The sequence below is a fragment of the Garra rufa genome, chromosome 1 (assembly GCF_049309525.1).
Source record: "Garra rufa chromosome 1, GarRuf1.0, whole genome shotgun sequence".
Classification (NCBI taxonomy): Eukaryota; Metazoa; Chordata; class Actinopteri; order Cypriniformes; family Cyprinidae; genus Garra; species Garra rufa.
Window position 1 is genome coordinate 3,036,937 of NC_133361.1, and position 27,378 is coordinate 3,064,314.

The 27,378-nt window shown below is 37.1% G+C and overlaps 2 protein-coding genes and 1 long non-coding RNA gene across 7 annotated transcripts; 1 reads left to right on the plus strand and 2 right to left on the minus strand.

Annotated features, from left to right (window-relative positions):
- Positions 1-8,513: 8,513 nt before the first annotated feature.
- On the plus strand, positions 8,514-13,106 carry LOC141327974 (E3 ubiquitin-protein ligase TRIM35-like). The gene is made up of 7 exons (XM_073835379.1): positions 8,514-8,821; positions 8,995-9,705; positions 9,856-9,951; positions 10,121-10,351; positions 10,429-10,451; positions 10,533-10,651; positions 12,586-13,106. Exons 2-7 carry the CDS (start codon positions 9,310-9,312, stop codon positions 13,089-13,091), a joined length of 1,371 nt encoding a protein of 456 aa, XP_073691480.1. The 5' UTR covers positions 8,514-8,821; positions 8,995-9,309; the 3' UTR covers positions 13,092-13,106.
- Positions 13,107-14,331: 1,225 nt separating this feature from the next.
- Positions 14,332-15,313, minus strand: LOC141328245 (uncharacterized). Its single transcript, XR_012355173.1, has 3 exons — positions 15,093-15,313; positions 14,910-14,943; positions 14,332-14,810 (listed from the first exon to the last, which is right to left on the minus strand). It is a non-coding gene; the product is annotated as an uncharacterized lncRNA (long non-coding RNA).
- A 415-nt stretch (positions 15,314-15,728) lies between these two features.
- LOC141327348 (uncharacterized) lies at positions 15,729-26,499 on the minus strand. Of its 5 annotated transcripts, XM_073835343.1 has the most exons (9): positions 25,847-26,499; positions 21,825-22,040; positions 21,613-21,691; positions 20,968-21,086; positions 19,773-20,857; positions 17,144-17,229; positions 16,345-16,479; positions 16,136-16,270; positions 15,729-15,922 (listed from the first exon to the last, which is right to left on the minus strand). In XM_073835343.1, the coding sequence occupies exons 1-4, from the start codon at positions 26,484-26,486 to the stop codon at positions 21,011-21,013; spliced, it is 1,011 nt and encodes a 336-aa protein (XP_073691444.1). In that variant the 5' UTR covers positions 26,487-26,499; the 3' UTR covers positions 15,729-15,922; positions 16,136-16,270; positions 16,345-16,479; positions 17,144-17,229; positions 19,773-20,857; positions 20,968-21,010. The 5 variants fall into 5 exon arrangements, with proteins under 5 accessions (XP_073691444.1, XP_073691441.1, XP_073691442.1 ...); XM_073835340.1 differs by having other exon boundaries at positions 19,773-21,086; XM_073835341.1 differs by having other exon boundaries at positions 17,144-17,232; positions 19,773-21,086.
- Between the last annotated feature and the right edge of the window lie 879 nt (positions 26,500-27,378).

A 27,378-nucleotide genomic window follows, 5' to 3' on the forward strand; every position in this document is an offset into this window, starting at 1 on the left:
AGCTCTTATCAGAAAACTACACTGTCCCTATCAAATAAACTACATATAATATGTGTCTATGATAAATAATCTGGCATTTTGGATCAAACAAGCTAGATTGCCAGTTTAATATTCAGGCTAAGATCAAGATTATAATGATTTGCTTGGTTTTACACGTATAAACTATGACATTTATTAAAGGGGTCGTATGATTTTTTGAAATCAAACTGCCTAAACACATTGCATTACAACACATACACAAAAAAAATCAAATAAGCTTGTTTTCGCAACATCATATGACCCCTTTAAATTATTAAATTACTAAATGTAAAATGGCTAATGCTACCCACTTAACTTTAAATTTAAAAAGCATTTTAACATTCAATATGCCTTGATTTCAATACTCTGGCAAGGAGGCCATCCGCTTGTTGAAAAGAGATGGTCTTCACCCCTCGGGATGTGGAGCGTCACAGAAATCAGTTCATTCTCAGCACATAGAGACCCTTTCACCTAGATACCACACCATAGAGACTGTGTCTGTCCCCAAGCAATACAATAAACGTCCAAAGCAATCCAAGAGTAACAATTTAATTGATGTTCAATAAATTAAAAAAAAAATTATAATACAGAGAAACAAATGATAAAGCTTGGCTTATTAAATATCAGGTCACTTTCGACGAAAGCACTTTTTGTAAATGATATGATTACTGTTAATATCCTAGATGTGCTCGCTTTGACAGAAACCTGGTGATGATTACATTATTTTAAATGAGGCTAACCCCAAGGTTACTGTTACAAACATGAGCCGCGTGTAAAAGGTAAAGGGGGAGGTGTTTCTACTATTTATAGCAAGGTTTTCAGTGTTTCTCAGAGAACTAGCTTTAAGTATAACTCGTTTGAAGCAATGGTGCTTCATAAAACATTATCCAGACAGAGAAACAAGTATTAATGATAATTCCCCTGTGATGTTAGTACTGGCTACTGTATACAGGCCACCAGGGCACCATACAGACTTTATTAAATAATTTACTGATTTTCTATCAGTTACTGAGTTAGTGTTGGCCGCAGATACAGTCTTAAAGGGATAGTTCACCCAAAAATGAAAATTTGATGTTTATCTGCTTACCCCCAGGGCATCCAAGATGTAGGTGATTTTTGTTGTTTGATGCCAAACTCGTGCTCATGACAGATGGACGTGGCTTTGTATCAAAGGTAAAAAATTATATAAATACTGTTCAGTTTCTCGCAAAAACTATTGTTTCGTGTCTTAGGACATCAATGTATCGTCACGAGCCGCAGGGTGTAATTTGGATTTGTCTGTGCATGTTTTTGTTTACTTTTAAAGGTTTGGTGCCCATCCACGTCCATGATAAGGCTGGCAGACTGCACCGGTTTTCATTAAAAATCTTTGTTTGTGTTTTTCTGAGGAAACAAAAATCACCTACATTTTGGATGCCCTGGGGGTAAGCAGATAAACATCACATTTTCATTTTTGGGTGAACTATCCCTTTAATAGTGGGTGATTTTTAACATCCATGTTGATAATGAAAAATATGCATTGAGATCTGCATTTATAGACACTCTGAACTCTACTGGGGTTAAACAACATGTGTCAGAACCTACTCATTGTTGAAATTTGTAGAACCAACGCCTCTACCACAAAACACTGCTTTGGAAGTAATCTTCCTGATTTATCTGAATTACTCAGCATATCCAATAGCTCAGAAAAACTGATGATGCAACAGAAACTAAAGACTCTCTTTTTTTCTAGCACTTTAGATACAGTTGATCCTTTGTGTTTAAGGAAGATTAAGGAAAACAGTCCAACGCCATGGTATACTGAGCACACTCGCACACTAAGAGCACGACGAAAAATTGAATGCAGAAAACAACTTTCCCAACAGCACAGCAGTAATGACTTTATGAACTACTTTACTACCAAGATAGACACTATTAGAGATAAAATCGTAACTATGCAGCCATCCGCTACAGTATCACAACAGACCTCCTGAGGATTAATTCCATGCATATTCTATATATTTACTATAGAAGAGAAATAATTTGTTAAATCATCTAAACCAACACCATGTATGTTAAACCTGATTCCATCTAGGCTATTAAAAGCAGTGCTTCCAGAAGTCATTGATCCTCTTCTGAATAATCATAATTTGTCACTATCATTTGGATATGTATCCAAAACCTTCAAACTGGCTGTTATTAAGCCTCTCATTAGAAAAACACAACTTGATCCCAACAAATTAAGCAATTACAGACAATACTGAATCTCCCTTTTCTGTCAAAGATACTAGAAAGGGTAGTATCCTCACAATTGTGTTCCTTTATAGAGAATAATGGTATCTGTGAGAATTTCCAGTCAGGTTTTAGACCATATCATAGTACTGAGAGTTTCTACCAAAACACGGAACAGTGGAAGCAGAAGATGATGGGAGAAACCAATTAAATAGTCCAGGGGTGTGACATTACCTCCCCCTCCCGGTAGGCGTGTTCTTGCGACGACAAACAGGAAAAACTGTCCAAAGTCTCACCAAAGATGATGGAGGAAGGAGCCAAGGAGGTGACAGGAGGGGGTTGGAGCAGGAGGAGCCAGGTGAGACCCAGACCGCAGCCATGATGGAACCCCATGATGCCATGGAAGCCATGATGTTCCTGGGTGACACAGAGGATCCGGAGGGCCAAAGCGGAGCCCAAGGCTCTGGCAACCAAGGCGGAGGCGGAGATCCGGAGGTCCGTTGTGGAGCCGGAGCGACAGAGGACTGAGGCTGTGTCGGAGGGAGGGAGGAGTTCCACGGAGCCGGTGGGACGGAGCGACGAGGCGTAGCTGGAGGAGTAGAGTCCTGAGGCGAAAGTGGGATGACGACAGTCCAGGGTAGAGCTGAAAGGACCATGGAGCCCGGTGGAGCTGGTGGACCGACAGGCGACGCTGGAGACGAGGGAGCTGAGAGCCAGGGTGGAGCCGCAGTGTCGAAGGGCCGAGGTGGATTCCAGAACTCAGAGGCTGAAGGGCGGAGATGAGGGATCCCGCAGAGGGACTGACAGGCAGCAGTGGTGGTATGGTTGAAGCATTATGGCTATTAGACAGAAGTAACTGAGGGAGGGAGGGTGGGTGCGAAATCTATGCAGATGGATAGTTCAGAATTTACAGTGAGATCAATATTCAAATCCTCAGGGAAACTTATATCTTGATCATTGTCTCTTACTGTTAGTCCCAGATTCTATGGCGTCAGATAGCTGTCTTTATTATGAGAGCGCACACACAATATAAGCAAGCACAGGAACAGAAATCGAGAGCGTAAAAACAGAAACTGAACCGATGAAACATAACCTTGTGGCAAGTAAAGCTGTCATCACGAGCGTATAAATTGTGAACCAGCACAGTTTTGAAGGTGGCAGCGATGTCTCAGTGTGATCGAACTCGTTTTCAGATTGGCAGCTCGCTCGCGTTATCATCTGCTCTCTCTCGGTTTTAAAATTCTCCTCGCTCTCGATTATTTTTTCCAACCGGAAACACGTCATGGATTAAGGCTTGACAAGACGATCACTGATCGATTAAACTGCCTTACTAAGAACTGCCACTAGAGTTCAGAATTGCGACTTTGGAGTTAATTGCCAACAACAACAGATAGAAGAAGAATTGCGACTCATCTGCTCACCTGGTTTACTGAAGCCATGGAATCAGGCGAAAACGTAAGTTTAAAATATTTCAAATAACACATGTTGATGCGTATGCGACTGAATAGTGAATGAGTTTTGTGTTTAATTGTAATGGCTAAAGCTGGCATTTTAAAAAGACATTAATAGGCATTTGTGTAAAACTAGCGACCTAGGCAAATAACCAACAGCCAGCAGAGGGAAAACTAGCAACAGCAGTAGCCAGTTAGTTTATGGACTGATGCATTTCAATCATTTAAATGAAACAGTTTTCATATTCATTACAGAAATTATAACTTATAAGTCACATTTTAATACAATGCATTTAAATTACACATTTAAAGCAAAGCTAGTGTATTGTAGCTCAAAAAGACTTAGGCTACGTTTACATTAATCCGGATACATTTGAAAACAGAGTTTTCATTTTAAAACGCTCTCCGTCCACACTCGCGTTTCCAAGCGTTTTCCAGAAGTTTCTCATCCACACTGAAACGTAGGAAAACATCAAATTCACCTTACTGCGCATGCGTAAAGCCTCCAAAATTATACAGACGTAATAAGTTTTCACGTAATTCTTCTGGCGGGATAATTTACGGAAATATCTCATCCTCCATCTACGCGTCTATATCACGCTCATTCATATTTTACCTGAAAAGCAGTTGTCGTCATGTTTTGCAGGACAGCAACTGTGAATAAATTTTCTGTCATCATTTTAGGACTGTAATTTGAAGAATGTACAAGGTAAATCTCTTTAGCAGCAGTGTGACAGTGAATAGCACAGGCACAATTAGTGCTGTAAACGTAGATAACTATTGGTACAATATGCGTCACATGACTATAAATATGCGTCATCGTTTTCAAAAGCCTCCGTTTTCACAGTCCACACTACAACGTGAAAACGGCATTTTCAAATTTATCCACTTTGGCCGGAGTTTTTAGAAATAATCGTTTTCTGTGGTAAAAACTGGGTTTTCGTGTAAATGAGAGGCCAAACCGCAGGGAAATATCTGCGTCTTTCCTTCGTGTAAACGGGGCCTTAGCAGTGTTCCTTGGTCTTTTAGGAAATCCTACGTGGCATACTAGAACGTCTGACGACAAGACTTCAGTGGATCCTTGAACAGTCTTCTATTGACCTTGATTATTTGGAGTATGTTTGTAATCAAGAGTACATCTTAATTGATGCAGCATCCCGAATCTTTGATATACCTCCCCCCATAACAGAGGGTCTGAAACAATTAGGCAGACTAGTGCATGCTGGCATAGAGGAAGAACAACGACCTATATTGTTCACACTTGAGCAAGGGGAAAGGGGACGTCCAAAATGTGAGCTGTCCGCTCGTTTCTGACATATCTTTTTGAAATACCATTACCTGTTAAGTGTGTGGCCAATCTACTCGGTCTTAGTCAGAGCACAATTTTCAGAAGAATGAGAGAACTTGGCATTTCAACAAAGACTTCATACAGCTCTATGTCAGATGAAGATCTGGACAACAAAGTTGCTGCTGTTAAAGCAAGAGTCCCGTATGCTGGATACAGATTTGTCAAATGACTGTTACAGTCTGACGGCTATCGTGTTCAGTGGGACAGAATTAAAGCGTCCATGCACAGAATAGACTCTGCTGGAGTTCTGTCCCGAATGACACGCATGGGGAGCACAGTAAGACGAACTTATTCTGTCCGGGGTCCACTGTCACTTGTCCACATCGACACCAATCATAAACTAATAAGGTTTGCATGATATGGCACTAGTAGTACCAGTAGTTAGTTATGTGCTCATATTGGTTTGTATTGAAAGTGCCTTCTTCCCTTTAAAGCCAATGATTAACATAAAATGTTATATTAAAAAATTTTTTTGAAACGCATGATTTTATATTCCTGTGGGTTAGGATGGTTAAAATAATATCTTCAAATTTCATATGACTTAATTGTAAAATTGTTTAACAGTGTGTTTTTTACTTGTGTAAGGTACAACATTGTGATATTTGGCAATGTGGATGGCTACTCAAGAAAGGTAAATATGATGTGTGCATTGGTCAGTCAGCTTGTGTGTTCCTGATAGGCTCTCAGACAGGATAACATTATTTTGTTGTTGTTAGGTCCTGTACCTGAATGCTGCAAATAATAACAAGTCAAGCACTGCTCTTGCTTTTTTCCTGGAATCTGTGCAGCGGTTTGGTTTGCCGTCAAGGTATGCTTCTTTACTCTTCCAAGGCTGCCCAGGTGAAAATAAAGTACATTTCCATAATGCTTTAAGTACAAAATTAGTGTGTGAAAATAAAGTACTAAAGAAGAATTTTTAGTATATTAAGAATTTTAAAGGGATAGTTCACCCAAAAACAAAAAAATCTGTAATTTACTCAGTCTCATGTTGTTACAAATCTGTATAAATTTCTTTGTTCTGGTGAACACGAAGAAAGATATTTTGAGGAATGTTTGTAACCAAAGCGACCATGAGCCCCATTGACTTCCATAGTAGGAAAAAAGAATACTATGGAAGTGAATGAGGCTCACGAATGGTTTGGTTACAAACATTCCTCAAAATATCTTTCTTCGTGTTCACCAGAACAAAGAAATTTATACAGATTTGTAACAACATGAGAGTGAATAAATGATGACAGAATTTAATTTTTGTGTGAACTATCCCTTTAAGAACATCTAAGTGTACTTGTCTGTGCTGTTTTGAGACACCCTGAATATGAACTAAAATGTGCCAAAAATATAAAAAAAAATATTTGTATAAAGATACAAGTTTACTACATATTTTTGAAATATTGTATTTTTAAAATATAAAAGTGTACTTTTTCACCTGGGTGGTATCCCTATAGACATTTTTCGTGAATCAACACGGCAGCAGACTCCTATTATTTAATTCGAAAGGCAAACAGTTTTCTTTGTCTCTAAATGCAGAGTAAGAGGCGATCAAGGGGTCGAGAACCTGGGCATAGCACGCTGCATGTTTACAGTGCGGGGGACTGGACGAGGCAGCTTTGTGTCAGGAAAGAGTGTACATAATCAGAGGTGTGTGTGATTTGTAATACATCCTTAGAAATTTACAATGCAAATTATTACACTCTAAAACATTAACAATTTCAGAATCGAGCGTTTGTGGAGGGACGTATGGATGGCTGTGACCCAGGTCTACTACGAGGTTTTGCATGGTCTGGAAGAAGATGGTCTACTTGATCCTTCCAATAACATTCACATGTTTTGTGTTCACTACATCTTCCTACCTCGGCTGAATGACGACCTGGCAAAGTTCAGTGATGGTTGGGACAACCACCCACTACGCACGGAGCAAAACCTAACTCCAAACCAGCTGTGGGTCATGGGCCATATTCAACATTCCACCGCTGAACCAGAACATCTAGAGCAGGTATACACACAATAACAGTATAAATTCAACAAATCCAAATTCTTGTAAAAACACTCTACGGTTTAAAAGTATAGCCAGTTCAGAACAGCTCCCCATAAATGTCTGCATTTGTGTTGTTGCAGCCTGCTGAAGACAACACCATTGACTGGGAAAATGTTGGGATCCCACACGCATCGCATTATGGAATTGAAGTACCAGAAATTTCCATCCCATTTAGTCCTGAAGAAATGGAACAGTTACAAACCACTGTAAACCCTAGAGGACCATCACAATGCTTTGGCAGAGACATTTATTTGAACATGGTACAGTACATGCATGGAATTCTTGCCAACTCGAACAACAATGACTAACAAGGTCATGGTTAACATGCTGCATATACCAAAAATAACTGGTAACAATCATGGCACTCTCATTTTGCCATTTACATTGTAAAATCTTTTTTTACACAATGTTAAGGAAAATAAAATGTAAACTGTGCAAAAACATTATGCTGCACTATAATCATTGTCTTCATTGTTCCACAAATTAAACTCTACCAAAGACATTCCCAAAACGCAGAGCCAGAGTTAGCACATGTTTGAACTCACTGTATGAGCTCATGTGTTACCCAATATACTCTTATAAAAGTATTATAATTCCTATAATTATTCATTTATACAGTTTTAAACAAAAAAATAAGGTGTTGTGTAGCATGCATTCATACAAGAAATCCCTAACATGGACAAGACGCTTTTGCTTAAAGACGATGTCCTAACTGGTGAAACAGAGACATATCTCTACGATTTATCTCTGTTTTTCAAGCCATATTCGGTATTTTCATATGATACCCTAGATGCAACACAAGGCGCTTCTGCCGCTGTTTCTGGTTCAAAAGTGGCTTGAACTGGCGCCTGTACACGGTGGCTCTGGATGTTTCTACTCCAGACTCAGTCCACTGCTTACGCAGGTCCCCCAAGGTCTGGAATCGGTCCTTCTCCACAATCTTCCTCAGGAACTTTTTCCTTCCCACAGACTTCCCACTGAGGTGCCTTGATACAGCACTCTGGGAACAGCCTATTTGTTCAGAAATGTCTTTCTGTGTCTTACCCTCTTGCTTGAGGGTGTCAATGATGGCCTTCAGGTCGGCAGTCTTACCCATGATTGCGGTATTGAGTAATGAACCAGGCTGGGAGTTTTTAAAAGCCTCAGGAATCTTTTGCAGGTGTTTAGAGTTAATTAGTTGATTCAGATGATTAGGTTAATAGCTCGTTTAGAGAACCTTTTCATGATATGCTAGTTTTTTGAGATAGGAATTTGGGGTTTTCATGAGCTTTATGCCAAAATCATCAATATTAAAACAATAAAAGGCTTGAACTACTTCAGTTGTGTGTAATGACTCTAAAATATATGTAAGTATAATGTTTATCAGTACATTACAGAAAATAATTAACTTTATCACAATATGCTAATTTTTTTAAAAGGACCCTGTATACTGACAAAAAGCACCGTCTTTCGGATGAGACGTTAAACCGAGGTCCTGATTCTCTGTTGCCATTAAAACCCCAGGATATCCTTCAAAAAAGAGAAGAGGTGTAACCAGGCATCCTGGCCAAATTCACCCATTGGCCTCTGACCATCATGGCCTCCTAATCGTCCCCATATTCTGATTGGCTTCATCACTCTTTCTCCTCTTCACCAGTAAACTGGCGTGTGGTGGGCGTTCTGGTGCAATATGGCTGCCGTCGCATTATCCAGGTGAATGAGGAGATTCCCCCCTTCTATGTAAAGCGCTTTGAGTACCCAGAAAAGCACTATATAAATGTAAGGAATTATTATTATTATTATTATTATTATTATTATTATTATTATTATTATTATTATTATTATTATATTGAGCTTTGTGAGCCTGCTAAACCAGGTTGGATTTGTTTGGTTTTGTCAACTCTAAACCTACTCTGCAACTCTGAGATTGTTCATCTTGCTTCATGCTGCAGGTCACAGATGTTCGTGTCTGACTTGTTGAAACACACTCACCTGATCATAAACTCCTCCCTCTTACAGCTCTTACCAGGAAGAGACTGACGTGTTCTTTCTCCTTTCTGTCACACTGACTCTCTTCTCTACTGACAAAACCAATAAACAACCAGCCATCAGTGAAGAACCAGGAGAAACACTTTACAGAAGGACTTTTGTTCAGTTTGTTTCTGAATAGACAGTAGATCTCTGTGATTCTCGTGGAGATTTGTTTCTCAGTCTGTCGTTCAGAAAGTGAAAGTAAAGTTTAGATCACTGGAGCTCAAAGAGTCAAAATGGCTTCACTATCTGAAGATGATATTTCTTGTCCTGTGTGTCAGGAAATCTTCAAGAATCCTGTTGTTTTATCATGTAGTCACAGTGTCTGTAAAGAGTGTCTTCAACAGTTCTGGAGAACCAAGAAAACTCAGGAGTGTCCCGTCTGCAGGAGAAGATCCTCTAAAGATAGTCCCCCATGTAATCTTGTGTTAAAAAACTTGTGTGAGTCGTTCCTGAAGGAGAGAAATGAGAGGCGTTCATCAGGATCTGAGAAGATCTGCCGTTTACACAGTGAGAAACTCAAACTCTTCTGTCTGGAGGACAAACAGCCGCTGTGTGTAGTTTGCAGAGATTCGCAGAAACACATCAATCACACAATCAGACCCATTGATGAAGTTGTTCCATCATATAAGGTAAGAGAAATGAGTTTTAAAGTTCTGTTTAAGAAGAAATCAGGATGATGGCAAATACTTTAGCACTGCATTATATGATCATATCACTGTATTGTCTTCTCTTTCACTGTAATCTGGTGTTTTATGTATTTTTATTTTGTTTAATTCTAGGAGGAGCTGAATACAGCACTGAAATCATTACAGGAGAAACTTAAGTGCAATAAAATATTAAAAGGAAAGTTTGAGAAAACAGCTGAACACATGAAGGTGAGGAAACAGAATGGAGAGTGATTTGGATTCCAGCTGTAGGATCACTATATACAGTTGTGATCTGATATATTTCATATAATGGATTAGTTGATCTCAGATGTGAATGATGTGATCGTGTCGATGTGTGTCGATGGAGACGATTGAAGTGAATGTGGTTTGATTTCAGTCTCAAGCTGAGCACACAGAGCGTCAGATTAAACAGCAGTTTGAGAAGCTTCATCAGTTTCTCAGAGATGAAGAAGAAGCTACAATCACTGCACTGAGGGAGGAAGAGGAGCAGAAGAAGCAGATGATGAAGGAGAAGCTGGAGGAGATGAACAGACACATATCAGCTCTTTCACACACAATCAAAGACATGGAGGAGATGATGAAAGCCAGTGATGTCTGCTTTCTAAAGGTCTGATTTCAGATGATTGATTGATTGATTGATGATTGATTTAGTTGTTGATGATCAATGGTGTGTTTGTTCTGCAGGAGTTTCCAGTCTCAATGGAAAGGTGAGTGATCTGCTGGTGTCTCTGGTCTCTCTGCTTCTGATCCAAAGCCACTGCAGTTCTGACTCCTGAATGTTCTTCCAGAGTCCAGATCTCACAGCCGGATCCACAGACGCCTTCTGGAGCTTTGATTGATGTGCCACGTTACTTGGGCAACCTGCCGTTCAGAGTCTGGAAGAAGATGCAGGACATCGTCCAGAACAGTGAGTCTGAAGAGTTCTCCTAAAAAAGAGTTTTCTCTTAAAACCTATTCCCAAAGCTGCTGAGACAAACTTTTACTCAGGAATAGAGAGAAGTCTTTAGTTGAGAGTAAGGGACATCGTCCAGAACAGTGAGTCTGACTGCAGAAGATCTCAGCTCTTATACACACACACTGGAAATCATGATGATGAAGATGAGGCCATATTGACAGATTTCAGCATTATGAAACAGATCATCTACTGCACCAAAAGCAGCAACTCACTTTTACAAATAATCAATCCCACAATAGTTTTTTTTTTCATTAAATTGTATGTGTTTTTGTATTTTTTAAAATAGTTTTAGTTTGTCATTTTAATACTTCATGTTAATTTATTTTATTTAGAGTAGTTGCCAAAACAACTTTTATAATCATTTAAATGTCAACTTCAATAAATTTTCTATTTATATTTATTATTATTTAATTTAATTTAATTTAAACTTTATTTTATTGTTTAAACTTTATTTACGGAATAATTAAATAACCAACTAAATATTTTTAAATATTTTTTAAATATTTTAATTTTAGTTTTTGTTAATATCAGCAAGCTTATTATTATTACAGTGTTATTTCATTGCATTATTGTTAAAGGAACCGTATGTAGGATTGTGGCCAAAACTGGTACTGCAATCACTTTCAAAATACTGTAGAACGGTGTATCCCCTCCCGCTCCCCCCTGACTCGAGGTTGCCAGCTAAGCTGCAGGAGTAGGCTGAGGCTGCTACAAGGAGCTTCCAATGCCAAGTGACGAGTCCTACACAGTAATTTTTTTTCTTCTGTTAATTATGTTTATGCTTCACGAGAGATGTTTTGCAAAGTAATTATGTATCGCAAAAATGTACTAATGGCGATTAGCGAAATACTTCGTAAAGATGTACTGTAATACCACAATTCAGTCGGAACATAGATTGTTTTCATACCCTGCTAGTGGTGCGATATAAAGCTTTTTATGAACGCGTTTAGCACGCAACCGTGGAAAATCCACTGTGTACGGAAGCAAAGTTAGCCAAACATAGATGAATCTTACCTGTCCAGGAGAAATTTAGCAACGATGGCGTCTGTCTTCAAATTCTTCTCCATCATTCAAAGGCATCTCCTATACAAATCTTTGTGTTATTTCGGACTTTGTCTCGACGTATTTCGGATTCATAACGAGGCTTTTATGTTTCGTAAGGTTATACATGTTTTATCCGACACATTCTTAGCTGCAGCTGAGCTGGCAACCCGTCTCACGAAACTCTACTGACTTCGTGATTGGTAGATAGCTGGAGGGTGGAGCCTCAGACCAAAACACAAAATGACAACAATAACATCAGTTGTGGGCTGCAACTCTCACTTTTAAATGACAATATCCTGGCCGGACCACTGTTGTCAGTGATATAAGTATTTGAAATGAACATGATTTCTTAATGTCTAGTGACATGTCAGGGCCATTTTATGATTAACTGAAATAAATTTCTTACATACAGTTCCTTTAAATAATATCTACAGTTTTTTTTTTTTTTTTAATAAATAGGCTAAGTTCACTGAGAAAAATTATATAGATAATTTTTTTTACAGTTTATATATTATTATAGTTTATCTCGGTTGAATATGAAATCACTGTGTAAAGTTCTGTTCAAAGGTAAGATTTTGTATTAAAATGATCTTCTGACTATAACTGGATATAAATGAGAGTAAATGAAAGTGTTTTGAGTTTGTGTCTGTCAGTGTTTGTGATTGAACTCTCAGTATTGATAAATCAGACAGAGAATGACTGACAGTGATGAGAGGAAAATGTCTGATGTGTTTGATCAACAGGACGAGTGTCATAATTCATAATCATCTGTGTTGGGTTCAGTCTTGATCATTATATGAACATCAGAATAACAGCAGCATCTGTTGATTGTGTCTCATCAGCTCCTGTCATTCTGGATCCAAACACGGCTCATCCAGCTCTCCTTCTGTCTGATGATCTGACCAGTGTGAGAGTCAGCGGAGATCAACCTGTTCCTGATAATCCAGAGAGATTTGACTGTATTCCCTGTGTTCTGGGTTCAGAGGGTTTTAACTCAGGAACACACTGCTGGGATGTGGAGGTTAAAGAGAGTTCAGTCTGGAGACTTGGAGTAACTACAGCATCAAACCAGAGGAAGGGACGTGATTTCTATAAGACTGATGTCTGGTTTGTAGAGTATCGTCAGAAAGGATGGTATTTAATTTCAGGTTTTCGTGTTAAAGAGGAGCTTGATCGTGTGAGAGTGAATCTGGACTATGACAGAGGAACGGTGTCATTCTCTGATCCTGTAACTAACACACATCTACACACATTCACAACCTCCTTCACTCACACACTCTTACCATTCTTCTGTTGTGATTTTTATTCTTTTTCCTCTCTGAGGATCTTATCGATCAATAGTCAGTAATCTGTAGGTCTGGATCTTCCTGCTTTCATCTTTCATGTTTCAATATTTAATCCAGATCACATCAGTAAGAGACTGTTGATCTGAACATCAGACCAGAAAACAACTACATTTATTTATCTTTACAAATAAACAATTATCAAAACACGTGATGAAGGGTTCAAATAAATCATCTTAATCTCATTTGACCAATGAGAAACAGTGATGTCACAAATCCCTGTCCAGAACACCCTAGCAACAACATAGCAACCACTCAGAACACCCTAGCAACAACATAGCAACCACCTAGCAACTACTCATCACACCCTAGCAACCGTGTATCAGTGCTTTTAGTGATCTGTGTTCGTGTGTCTAAGAGAAACAGCAGTGACTCAAAATCGTTCACACTTTAAAACCACTTCAAACTGCCTTCAGACCCCGTTTACACAAAGGGAAAACGCAGATATTTCCCTGCGGTTTGGCCTCTCATTTACACGAAAACCCTGTTTTTATCACAGAAAACGATTATTTCTAAAAACTCCGGCCAAAGTGGATAAATTTGAAAACGCCGTTTTCACGTTGTAGTGTGGACTGTGAAAACGGAGGCTTTTGGAAACGATGACGCATATTTAGTCATGTGACGCATATTGTACCAATAGATATGTAATTGTGCCAGTATGTGCCTGTGCTTTTCACTGTCACACTGCTGCTAAAGAGATTTACCTTTTACACTCTTCAAATTGCAGTCCTAAAATGATGACAGAAAATTTACTTTTGCTGTCCTGAAAAAAACATGACGACAACTGCTTTTCAGATAAAATATGAATGAGCGCGATATAGACGCGTCAGTGGATGATGAGATATTTCCGTAAATTATCCCGCCAGAAGAATTGCGTGAAAACTTATTACGTCTGTATAATTTTGGAGGCTTTACGCATGAGAATTTGATGTTTTCCCACGTTTCAGTGTGGATGAGAAACTTTTGGAAAACGCTTGGAAACGCTAGTGTGGACGGAGAGCGTTTCAAAATGAAAACTCCGTTTTCAAATGTATCCGGATTAATGTAAACGTAGCCTCAGAGTCTGTTTCACAAATAATTTTAATAATCGCTTCTATAAAGTAACAATATGTGAGTTCATGATTTCAGTCTCATTTTCAGAATAAAACATTAAACATTTTTTCATTATAATTTTGTTTTAAATTGTGGTTTTTCATTTTTTTTTTTTTTTTTTTTCGCTTCCATTGTCCTCATTGGTAAGTCGTTTTGGGGTGTTAGTCAAAACACAGGGTCTGATCAGTTTCGTCCAAAGAGTTTAATGTCTCTTAGCATAGAAGTCATTTCCAACAAAGATGCACACAACACAGCTGTACACAGGCTTTACAGGTTTTCAGAAAAGTATTTGTTGAGCTTATATGTGAGTGTGTGGTCTACAATACAAAATGAATAACTGTGGGTCAGTGAAGCACATTCAGAAAAAGAGTCTTGAACTGATTTCTGAAGATGATGAGAGTCTCAACAGATCATCTGGAGGTCGACAGAGAGGAACAGAGATGGTGAAGGGTCTGGAAATACACTTTCTGCTTCAATGTGAAGGAAAAACAAGGCATTGCTCTTTCCATCTGAGCAGATATTAAAATGAGGCGTGATGTTGATTCAAACCATCAGATGTTGATTATCCCCTGGACACTAAACTGATTCACTGAACCGCTTCCTGGACGATCAGATCCACCATCACCAGATCCCTGTGAAACACACATTCACACAACAGCAGACACTGATTCAGATCTTAAATATGTATATGCTTCAATGAATCAGTTCATTTATCAGTTTGATTCACTCACCTGTTGTCGTAACTGTGCTTTCCTCTGAAAACATCTAAAAACAGAATCCGATTACTTCATATTATATTCAAAGGAGTTCCTTAAAGTGAATGAATGAAAATGTGATTGAAAACAGCTGTTGTGAGCTACTGTATAAGATGTAATGACTGTAGAATCATGTTAGAGAGATCAGCCTCGACTCACCTGAAGATCCTTTTACGCAGCAAGAAACAGATCAAGAGCAGAAAAGCAATGAAGATCAGGACATAAATCCACCACAGCTGATCTGTAGATGTGAGAGACAATAAAATCAACTGATTGACTGAATACATAAACTGATGAAAACAGCTGATCAATAGAAATGATAAATATTGAAACACAGAAGCATATGAGTTTACCTGAGTGCTGGAGATCTGGAGTCACTTCATTCATGAGATTTTTGCAAACACAAATATGAGAGAAAAGATTGAGTGTGAATGAGATGTTTAGTGTTTTATTAGTGAATAATCAGCTGAAACTCACCTGAGTTTGGAGTCACTGCAGTTTGATTCCTCACTGAAAAACACATTCACAATCATCATCATTACCTTGAAGATTCACTGAAGATTCAGTTCAACACAGAGTTTACTAAAGTGATGCTCTCACCTCTGAAGATGGTGCTCAGACTGAACTGTGATGGAAGAAAGATTCATTAGAGCAGCATTAATAGTGTTCATGAAATATTAAAATGATTTAAGAGTTAATCATAATATAAAAAAATATAATAATTTCCATGTTTACTTATGAAAACCAGTTCTGGAGGTAATGCATTACAAATAATGTAATCAGATTACTTTTTTCATGTAACTAGAAAAGTACTGATTGCTTTTAAATTTACAAAGAAATATTTTTCAAACAAGCAACTCCAGTTACTTTGATTTCAGTGTATTGACTGACTCTTCTGTCTCCATGTTGAGTGAAATCAGGAGTAAGTGAAGACACAGACACTTCCTTCAGTCTGCGGCTTATTTGTTTCACGTCCGGTGTGAACGGATCTTTAAAGTTGCCAAAGATATAACCATTAGGTTTTGTTATTTAAAAAACAACTAAGCAAGCACAGCTCAGGTGACAAAAAGTAATGCATTACTTTCCCTAAAAAGTAATGCAATTACTTTTTAATGAAGTAATGCAATATTCCAATGCATTATTTTGAAAGTAACTTTCATCAACACTGGTGAAACACAAATACTGATAGAGAAATCATTTACTCCTGAAGTACTGCAGTAGATCTCGTGACGAAGTTGATCCACACAGTGAGACGTAACCAGACGATCAGATGAGACAGAAATCACAGGATCAATCAGTTTGTGAGGAGCTGATGGAAGTGCTATCAGATGATCATCCTGATCAAATAAAGCATTATTATGAGTTTAATTGTGAATAATGGTATAGTTTGAGAGGACAGAAACACTCTCACCTGTGAGAACCAGAGCTGTTCGCAGTCAGACTGATGGAGGAGAGTGAATCTATCAGCAGGAACTCTGAACTCAAACCCGTCTGTGATCTGAATCTCTGCACACGTCACATTCACACTGCTCTCCATCATACAGCACTGACAGACAAACAGAGCGATATCTGTGTCAAATAAGCATATTGATGCATGATGCAAAAAACTCCAAGAAAACATAGTTATTGCAATGCATTCAGCACTTGGTGTTTTTACAATCTGCACCATCATCTGATTCAAAAGACCAGCAAACACATTCAAAGATGGCTGCTTTTGTGTTCCGCAGAAGAATGTGATGAGGGTGAGAAAATGGTAGATAAAAAAAATGCAAATGATCATGCAAAGGCAAAAGAATCTCATGCAAACTTTTTTTGTGTCAGGTTTTATTTTTAACCGTGAATCCCCCATTTAGAAGCTGAATTGAATCAGCTGTACATGTGAAACTAAAGCACACAAACACGTGGCGAGTTTCATAGGGCACTCAAACTGTACACAAACTGTTATCTTCTGATCATAAGCGATCTGTATCTTTTCGAACTGTGAAACTGAGAAAACAATACTTAGAGAGTTACATCACTCCGGCAGAAAGATAAAAATCACTGAGTCAGTGTGAAAACGTGTCCTTCCGGCATCTTTACGCCGCAAGTTCAAGATAAAGCACAAAACACAAAACATTAATAAACTTTTAATCACTTTTAATTATGAACTACTTCACGTTGAGGGGAAACATCAGACGTAGCTACATATTTAAGAGTAACATAATTCATACCTGTAGAAAGAGGCTTGGACGTCCTCACAGTCTCAGCTCATCACTGTCTTTTAGACACAATGGTGTCTTAGTTCCGGGTTCAGCTGCTGCTTTCCTCAAACACACAGAAACAAGCACAGGATGGGTTTCCACTTATAACCTTGCAGATGTAATGACCGATGCATTAGTTTAACACAGCAGGGATTGGTATTCACTATGCATTCATTCATTTAATACAGCATTTAATGTAGAAAACAAAACAAAGGAAAGGCGGGAGCAGCTGAAAATGGAGTCATGGAGTCACGTGGGTTTCTTGCTTGCATGACCAAAGACCCACGACTTCCAGACGACTCTGGCCGATTAGATCATGAACCGGAAGCAGCTTTATCAGATTTTGAAACTCCATTAGGAGCCTTTTGAGGCTTTCAGGGGCAACTGATTTAGAATTTGTTGCATGGGTCTTTTAGGTGAAGTATGTTTTAGTTGTTGTAAATACTGTTTAACTTATTAGTATTAAATATATATTAAGTGACATGTTTTCAGTTAATTTGTTTGCAACAGTTAATTTTTTTTTTGTGTGTTTCAATTAAGTTTGTCTGAAATCTGTTTTGTTAGGTGCCTTTGTGCACAAACGCAATATCTATCTATCTATCTATCTATCTATCTATCTATCTATCTATCTATCTATCTATCTATCTATATATATATATATATATATACACAGTATATATTGTATATGCTGCAATATATATATATATATATATATATATATATATATATATATATATATACAGTGAAAAAGTGTGGGCTTGGATTTTGTTTTCCCTTTATAAAAAAACCTTAATTTAAAAACTGCATGACAAGGAACCATATTTATGGAACAGTTCTTGTCGGATTTCTTTGGTGATTTAAAATATGAAATTTAAGCTTGGTGAACAGATTTGGAGAATTTGATGTTTCCCCATTCAAAGAGATAGGAGCTGCAACTGCATGCCCGAGAAGTGTTTCAAAGATGGCCGCCGAGTGACATGACTTGCTTTAAAGGGACTTTGATAATATCCACAATAGGCAAATCCACACATGAAGGGCAGGAAAACACACACCAAAATAACCTTGTGATCGAACAAACAACTCTGAACTGAATAGAACTGATAAAGGGTTGATAATGATACACAAACTGGTGATTAACTAATAATGACTTAATTAACTAATAAATACTAACATACTACATATATGTTAGTAATATATGTAGTTTAGATTTGTTTGTAAAACAATATAAATGCATAATATAATCATATAAATAACTATTTTTAAATACACAATTATTAAAAACATACACATTTCTGAGCGATTATAAAAAAAATATTATCTAGTAAAGCTACACAATCTGAACAATTATAGATTTAAGCACTGTATTAGTAGTTAGTTAGTGTGCTACACTCTGAGAAAAGTCTGTAAAATAGTTAATATGAAGGGATGTTCTGTAAATATTTTTATATTTTGTGTTTTTGGATTACAGGGTTACAACAGACAATGGACCATGTCTGAATAATAATCTTTTCCATTTTTCTAGATATTTTTCTTACAGTGTGGGCCTACATCAACAATGGCAAGTACAAGCTACTTACAAAGTGCATCATAAATGAACAATTATTAATTCACTAAATTATTATTATTATTATTAAATAAAGAATTGCAAATAGAAGCTAAGTTTATTGGCGTGATGTGTGTACTACTAGGCATCTTTGGTTTTCTCTTTTTTTAATTTAAATGGTAAATGTGCCTTTTCATCATTTAAGTCCCTTATCAAAAGTTGCCAAATAAATGATAAACATAGCAAAATTTGTTGCTAGGTGCTTTTGGAACATGGCCTATCATAAACAAGAGTCCTGTTTTTCTGACAATCTGCACGATTGCAATAAACAACAAGTTACTGAGTAACTTTCAGACATGAAATTCAGTTTTGCTCTGTCAAAAAGAAAGCAACAAACAGCAGAATATTTGCCTCTGCAACTACAAATAATTCAATCAGGCTAGAAGTACAGTTGTTTGCAAAGCTTAATGTATTAGCATTTTAAATAAATAGGTTGATTTTTAAGGATTCAAGTCACTCGTTAAGACTTGCTGCCACCTACTGCTGGTTGTAGCTTCATATTTAAACAAGTAGCTTATTTTTGCAATCATTTAATAATTCTACATTAAAATGTTACATTTATTTTAAACAACACAATTCATGCAAAATCCATCTGTTGATTTGGTTTATAGTGCTTTAATTTGATTGTTAATAGCCAACATGTCTTTTGATTTGGATTACATTTACGAAACTCACATAACCTGTTTTGCTCAGTGTTAATTCAGGAAAGTGACTGCGTTAGAAAACTGATGGATATGAAGCTGTATATGTGACGACAACATTCAAAAGCATAAATTTTCAAATGGCGCAGGATGTTAGAATTGTCTTGATGCCATAATATAATATAATATAATATAATATAATATAATATAATATAATATAATATAATATAATATAATATAATATAATAATATTTCCAAAAACCTGCAGTACTCAAACAAGAAAAAGTGTGTACGTCTGCTCTGAGCGATCAGACACTCTATAAATGAGGCCCTCTATGTTTCTCTGAGGACTCACCTGTAGTGAATGATCAGTTTGAGAGCAGATCTTCCTCTTCACCTCCTCTTACTCTCTCTCATATTCCTCTCTCCACTCCACTCGTCTTCTCTTCAGTTCATCTTCATGCTGTTCTTCAAGGAGTTTCAGTTTGTCTTCAAGAGTCTTCTGTTGATCTTCTCTTTTCTCTCCTTAAGTTGTTCTAGTCTCTCTCTTTCTTTCTGATTATTCCCTCCATTTCCCTCTGCAGTCTCTGAATCTTTCTTTCTTTTCCTCTAGTTTCTGTTTATCCAATTCCTCTCATTCTCTCTTAATCTTCTCTTTCATCTTTTCCTCACTCTCTTCTTTCTCTTTCATTAGCGTTTTATATCGTTCTTCTCTTTCAGTAAACTTCATGATTCTGTCTTCCATTCCCTATTCTGTTCATCAGTTTGTCTATTTCGGTCTGTAGCTTTTCTTTTTCTTTCTTTATAGTCTTTAGTTCTTCCCTTATTTCATTTTAAACTCCTCTTTCACACTTTTCCTCTTCTCTTTCTCTCTTTGTCCTGATTCTGTTCTTCCTCTGTCATTATCTTCAGTATTTTCTTCATCAGTTCTTCAGGATCTTCATCTTCTTCTTTGTGTTTCTTCATCAGTTCTTCTCTTTCTCTGTTTATTTTCTCCATCAGGATCTTCATCTTGTTTTCTTCTACTTTATTTTTAGATTGAATATCTTCTTTCTTTCCTTCCTTTCCTTTTCTTTCTTTCTTTCTTTCTTTCTTTCTTTCTTTCTTTCTTTCTTTCTTTCTTTCTTTCTTTCTTTCGTTTCAGTATCTGATTATATCACTTTCTCTCTCATTAATCTCTTTTCTCTTCTCATTCTCTGTTTCATTATTCTGTCATTTATTCTCTATTCTGTTTATCAGTTTGTCTATTTCTGTTTTTCTTTCTTTACAGTTGTTTTCATCATTTTATCTTTAAGCTTCTCTTCTCTTGATCTGTTCCTTCATTTCTCTTTTATTATTGTTCTTCCTCTTCCTAAGATTGTGTTTCCAGTTGCACTTTTCCCGACTCCAGTTTTTCCCAGCAGAACAATCCTCAGATCATCTTCACTCTCTGGTGAACCTCTAAGAGAGAAAATGCATTAGATTTGAAGATAAGAATATTTTCTCCCAAATTTGATTCTGTGATATAATTATATATATTATAATATAAAAACTGGCTTTCTTAATTTTACTTAATGCAACTCTGAAAACTAGAGAAAATTGGCCCTGGACTGTTCAGATTCCTGCAGTAAATGAGGTATGATCATATATCTGACCGTTCATCGTTGACTCCTCATCAGATTCAAGATCCCTGAGAGAAACACATTGACTTAGATAACATGTGTGCACTTACACTTATTATGATAGTTTTGTTTTATAAGAATCCTAATTTGTGACCCTGGACCACAAAACCAGTCATAAGGTTAAATTTTACAAAACTGAGATGTATACATCATATGAAAGCTCAATGATGTATGATTTGTTTCAAATAGATGTATGATCTATTTGAAAATCTGGAATCTGAGGGTGCAACAAAATCAAAATACTGAGAAAATCACCTTTAAAGTTGTCCAAATTAAGTACTTAACAATGCATATTACTAATCAAACATTACATTTTGATATATTTATAGTAGGAATTTTACAAAAAATCTTCATGGAACATGATCTTTACTTAATTTCCTAATGATTTTTGGCATAAAAGAACATCAAAAATTTTGACCCATACAATGTATTTTTGGCTACTGCTACAAATATACTCCAGCGACTTAAGACTGGTTTTGTGCTCCAGGGTCACATTTAGTTTTTTAAATTAAGAATCAAATACTCATGACTTACCTGAGGATCTTTATACGTGTTATGAAACAGATTAACATGATCACGAGGGAAATTATGACAGAAAGCCCCAGAGACTGATCTATACAAGTGAGAAATAAAATAATTAAATCAGCTGATTGGTGCAAAAAAAAAAAAAAAAAAAAAAAAAGCTTAGAGTAATATATTTGATAATAATGTGACCTTTATAAGGTCTCTGCTCTGCTCACACTCACCATTGTGTGTCTGATTCAGTATTTCATCGGAACACTGGTATATTTTCTGCTGTTCTGATTTAGGAAACCATTCACACTCCTGTTTCTTCTGATGTATATTTTTATCCAAGCATTCGTTTCTGCAGATGATGGTGATCACTGTGTCAATCTGCTTAGATCCAGTTTTTCTGTCTTTCTTCACATTAATCTCATTTTCAACTGGAGTCTTTCTTGAAACTGCAACAGAAACATCAAATCACTCAACATGACGTTTATTTAAACCTCATTAACAATTTTCTCATATTGTTACGCCAGGCCAGCAGAGGGAGTCCTTGCTTCTCTTTTACGGTCTCTGCTCTCTCTGCTGCTTCGCTGGTTACTTCCTGTGTGGCAGCCATTTTAAGGAAGTCCATGCCAAACAGAGACTGTGAAGTATTGTTTTGCTCCTGCGGACTCTATTGAGTGTTTTCCTTGTTGTTTTCCCTAGCCTTAGTTCTGGGGTCCGTTCTTCGTACCTCGCTTACTACATCCAAGATCAAATGACACATCCAAGATCAAATCATCACGCTAACTATGTGCTCGCTATTCCGGTTCTCCGAACACACCTGTTGTTTATGATTAGTATAGCTGGATGAAGTTATTTGAGATCACTGGGTGGCTTAAAAGGGGCTACGTATCGATAGTAGAAACATTGATCGGCAACTCTTTGATTGGTCGGCGAACATGACGAAGGAGCACGCTCAGTATTTTTCTGCAGCAGAGCAAGAACTCTTGATTGAGGGATTTCAGGAGTTTCAGAGTTTAATTAAAACGCAAGGGAATACTGCAAAGGCTGGAAACCAAGGAGAGAGGGCTGGCAAAAAGTAGTGAACAAATTAAATGCGTTAATGCTGCCCATGTTACATGTTTTTTCCTTGATATGTTATTTTATTTATATTTTTATTTTTTATACACTACCGTTCAAAAGTTTGGGGTCAGTAAGACTTGTAATAGTCTTTAAAGAAGTCTCTTATGCTCATCAAGGCTGCATTTATTTGATTAAAAATACAGAAAAAACAGTAATATTGCAAAATGTTTTTACAATATAAAATAATGTTTTTTATTTTAACATACTTTAAAATAGAATTTATTCCTGTGATGAAAAGCTGAATTTTTATCAGCTGTTACTCCAGTCTTAAGTGTCCCATGATCCTCCAGAAATCATTCTAATATGCTGATTTATTATTAGAATGATCAATGTTGGATAATGTCAACAGTTGTGCTGCCAAATATTTTTTGGAACCTGTGATTTTTTCCCCCCAGGATTTTTTCATGAATAACAAGTTTAAAAAGTACAGTGTTTATTCAATATATATATATATATATATATATATATATATATATAAAACAATGTAAATTATTTATTATTAACTTTTAATAAATTTTTAATTATTAACTTAATACATCCTTGGTGAATAAAAGTATTAATTTCTTAAAAAAAAAAAAAAAACAATAAAAATGTACTGACCCCAAACTTTTGAACGGTAGTATATATATATACACTTTCTTGCAAGATACTTTTCTTTTCCCACGTGAGTCAATCCGCGTCAGTCATGCTCTTTAACCAATCAGATGTGACTTCGCCAATAACCCGCCAGGAGCGCAGCCTGAATCCTGTTTATATGAAATAAACCTGCAGGTTTAAGCTTGCGCACCTGTTGCTATGACAGCAAGTCCAGGATGAGCTTCGAAGAACCGAGCGATCCAAGATCACGCAAAATCTTCAACAATCAAATCCAGCTAACTGAGTTAGCGAGGTACGAAGAACGGACCCCTGTTTTTGTTTTTCAGTCTTACACTTAGTTCTTCCTAGTTTCATTGTTTGTCACTTTGCTACTTTAGACTGCCCTCTTGGTTCTCGACTAGGGCTGTCGCGGTTAAGGAATTTCCCTTGCGGTAATTTTGAGTGGCTCAGTAGCGCGGTATGCGGTATTACCGCCATATAATTGTGTGTATGCTGTTACAATGTAAGGTCATATTCAGAAATCAATAAACCGAAACCAAATCGCGTTGATATATGAAGTGAAGTAAACAGTACTTACATAGAAACCTAGCCAGTAAGAAATGCAAATTTTGAAGAAAAATGTCAGAAATACTTAGAGGCTTTGCATCTGAAATCTTCGTGTATATAACAGTTAGCGCGCGCCCTCGAGTCTGACTGGACAAGAGACTTTCTGTCAGTATTTCACCTGCGTGTTCTAGGCGAGCTGTCAGTCAGTGCAGTTTCATTTTTACGCCACAAGATGGAGGCAAGAGACTATCTTTGAGTAAGTCTTTAATCCGTTCATTCAACTGTACGTTCAAAAACGCTTATTTATTCAAAGAGAGACGTAATGAAACACGATGTTAAAATCATTTTAACTTTAATCGCCACTTTTAAAGGCTCAGCTGACCAGCAGAGCACCGATGTTAAGACAGATTTCACTTTCCTTGGACATGACAAGCTAGTTTCACATACATGCATGACTCGATCTGAAAGACAGACGCAGGTAATCGCACATGGTCAGTCGATCTCTCTCTCATTCGCTGTCTGTTTAGGCTTGTTAAGTGCATATCTACTGAGCCTCATAATAAATACATTATGTTATCATTACTAACTTATTACTAATTTAATATTCAGTGCACAGGCATTAAGTGAGAAGGGCAAATCCTTAGGAAAAAAGAAAACAGGCAAATATCGCGGTTGCTGCGGTTGTTGCATTCCTCTGCGGTTATGCACGTCAATAGCGCGGTATTACGATATTGCGGTTATCGCGACAGCCCTATTCTCGACCCCTGCCTGCCTTTATTGGATTGCGCTTTTTGTCTTGCCCTGTTTGTTCGTTTGCTGGTGTTCGACCCTAGTTGCCCTGACTATGATCTTTACAATAAAGCCTGCATTTGGATCTATTGACGCTGTCATCGAGTCCCGTTTGTTACAGAATACTTCGCCAAACCCGGATCCAGCGGCTTTATTTCACCACTAGCATCACAACATGGACCCAGTCGACCAGCTTCTGCTCCTCCGACAAGGAGATCATCCCATTGAGGAATATACGAAAAGGAAGTTTTACCTACATTGTGTGTTTAAATGTGTTGCAACTTGCTTGATCAACTTAATATATAAATCTAGACGTCAAGTGCATTGAATAATACTTTGTTACCTTACTTAAGTAGAAATGTTGGGTATCTATACTTTACTGGAGTAATTATTTTTCAGCCGGCTTTTTACTTTCTACTCCTTACATTTTAAAAATTACTTCTCATTACTCATATTTCTTTTCGTCTTGTTTTCATTCATGTCATCGTTCAAAAAAGAAAAAGCCTATCCAGATAAATCGCACCATCCATGTTTCCTTGTGACGATATCCTACTAATACTAGTCGGTTAATATCTGGATTTTAAGCAATGCTTTCTTTCTTTTTAAATGTTAAGTTGTAATTAATTTTAATCGGAGAAAAATGTTAATTCAGTAAGAGCCTGATTAAGGATAAATATCAGTGCCTTACATAAATAAGGTGTTTACTTCTTAAATGGACAGTTCACCCAAAAATAAAAACTGTCATTATTTACTCAACATCATGTAATTCCAATCCTGTATGAACTACTTCTTTCTTACTTTAAGAAATTCAAACATTTTGTCTATTGAGTAGAAATCAAGGGTAAACAAATACGTTTGGTTACATTCTACAAAATATATTTTGTGTTCTACAAAAGTAAGTCTGTTTGACTTTGTGTTTTATTTTTTTACTTAATTTATTAGCAATAAATGTCCTGCATTCTAGCTCAAAATCAGTGCTTTACTGCATGCATTTCTATGTGACAAAAATGCATTAGTAATTTGTACACATATACTTTTATCTGACTGTAACTTTACATGTAATTAAACATAAGGTCATTAATGTTATATTAATGCAATACATATTCACTTAGTTTTCCATTGTAACCTAATTTGTGTTCATAATAAATAAAACTAAGCAGAAAAACAAACAAGAATGTCATTTCACAACAATAAAACAACTTACAATCAACAATGCTGACCATGCTGTGTCTCCTCCTCATTTGTTTCATGATAAACATCCCACCGTTCTCCAACATCATGGTTTCAATCTTCTGCAGTAGTTCTTGGACTTGACCTTTCATCTTCTTCTTCTTCGTATTGAAACAGTGGATCTTTCCTCCACATTCAGTCACCAGTCGCTGGAGATCCTCATGATCTTGGTGTTTGATTTGTTCATTTCTTGTTCCATCCAGATCATCTTTGAGTGTGAACAGAATCATGATGTACTGCTGAACTTCAGGACCAAATAAACACTGAATATAATCCAGGATCTCTTCCTCATTTTGCACAGGGTTCTCTAGAGGAAAGGTGATCAGAACTGCACTGAGACCTGCTGAACATCTCGAAATAAGCTGCTCTTTCATCTTCTCCAGCTGTTCTTTATTCAGATCTGGATCCAGTAGATCTGGACAATCAATCACAGCAACCTGCTTCCCTCTGATCTGTGTTTGACCCTCACAAACTTCAGCTTCATGCTCTTTGAACAAGTTTTCTCCCAGTATGGTGTTTCCAGATGAGCTTTTCTCAGAACCGTTTCTGCCCATAAGGAGAATCCGGATCACTGGATAAAGATGTTGATCTTGACTGAAGTTGATCTCTGTCATCTCTTTCAGATAGTTCTATCAAGAAGAGTAAGATCAAAGTGTTAACCAGAAAAAAAAAATCAGGCTGTGCATCAAAACAAGTAGAATCTTTGGTGTTTTTAGATTAATTCAGGTTTGCTGGTGGATGTTGTTGGTGGTTGCAGAAGTTAAAATTGTGGATAATGTGTTGACAGTGTTATCCTGGTGCATTTGCTAAAAACACACACACACACAAAAAAAACTGCTTTACTGAATATTTTTTACAGCTTAACCCAGCCCTAAGACTAAACCTGCCCCTTACAGAAAACCTGCTTGTATTTACTTTTTTTATTTATTTTTTTCCCCTAGTGGGGACTGCATGCCGTTCCCCACAATGTCAATAATTTCAGGTTTTACTATGCTTCTGGGGACATTTGGTCACGAAATGTAGCATAAACGAGTACACACACACTCTAGCAGTCACAAATTGGGTCCTTGGCCTTCTGTCCGCTCGCCACCAGATGTCGCTCTCTCAGTTCATTGACTCTCACACACAGACTGTTACAGTGGGTACGGAAAGTATTCAGACCCCCTTAAAACGTTTCACTCTTTGTTGTATTGCAGCCATTTGCTGAAATCATTTATTTTTTCCTCATTAGTGATGGGGACGAGACCGCATATGCCGAGTCAAGACAGAGTCTTTGAGGAGTTGAGACCGCATCTTTGTCTAAAATTACGAGTCCTCCTCCTTCCTATGAAGGTCGAGACCGAGTCAAGACCGAGTATTTTTGCTTTCAAGTCCGAGACGAGACCGAGTAAGCAAAAGATGGTCTCGAGACCGGACTCGAGTACTACAACACTACACAGCACCCCATATTGACAGAAAAACGCAGAATTGTTGACATTTTTGCAAATTTATTTAAAAAAGAAAAAC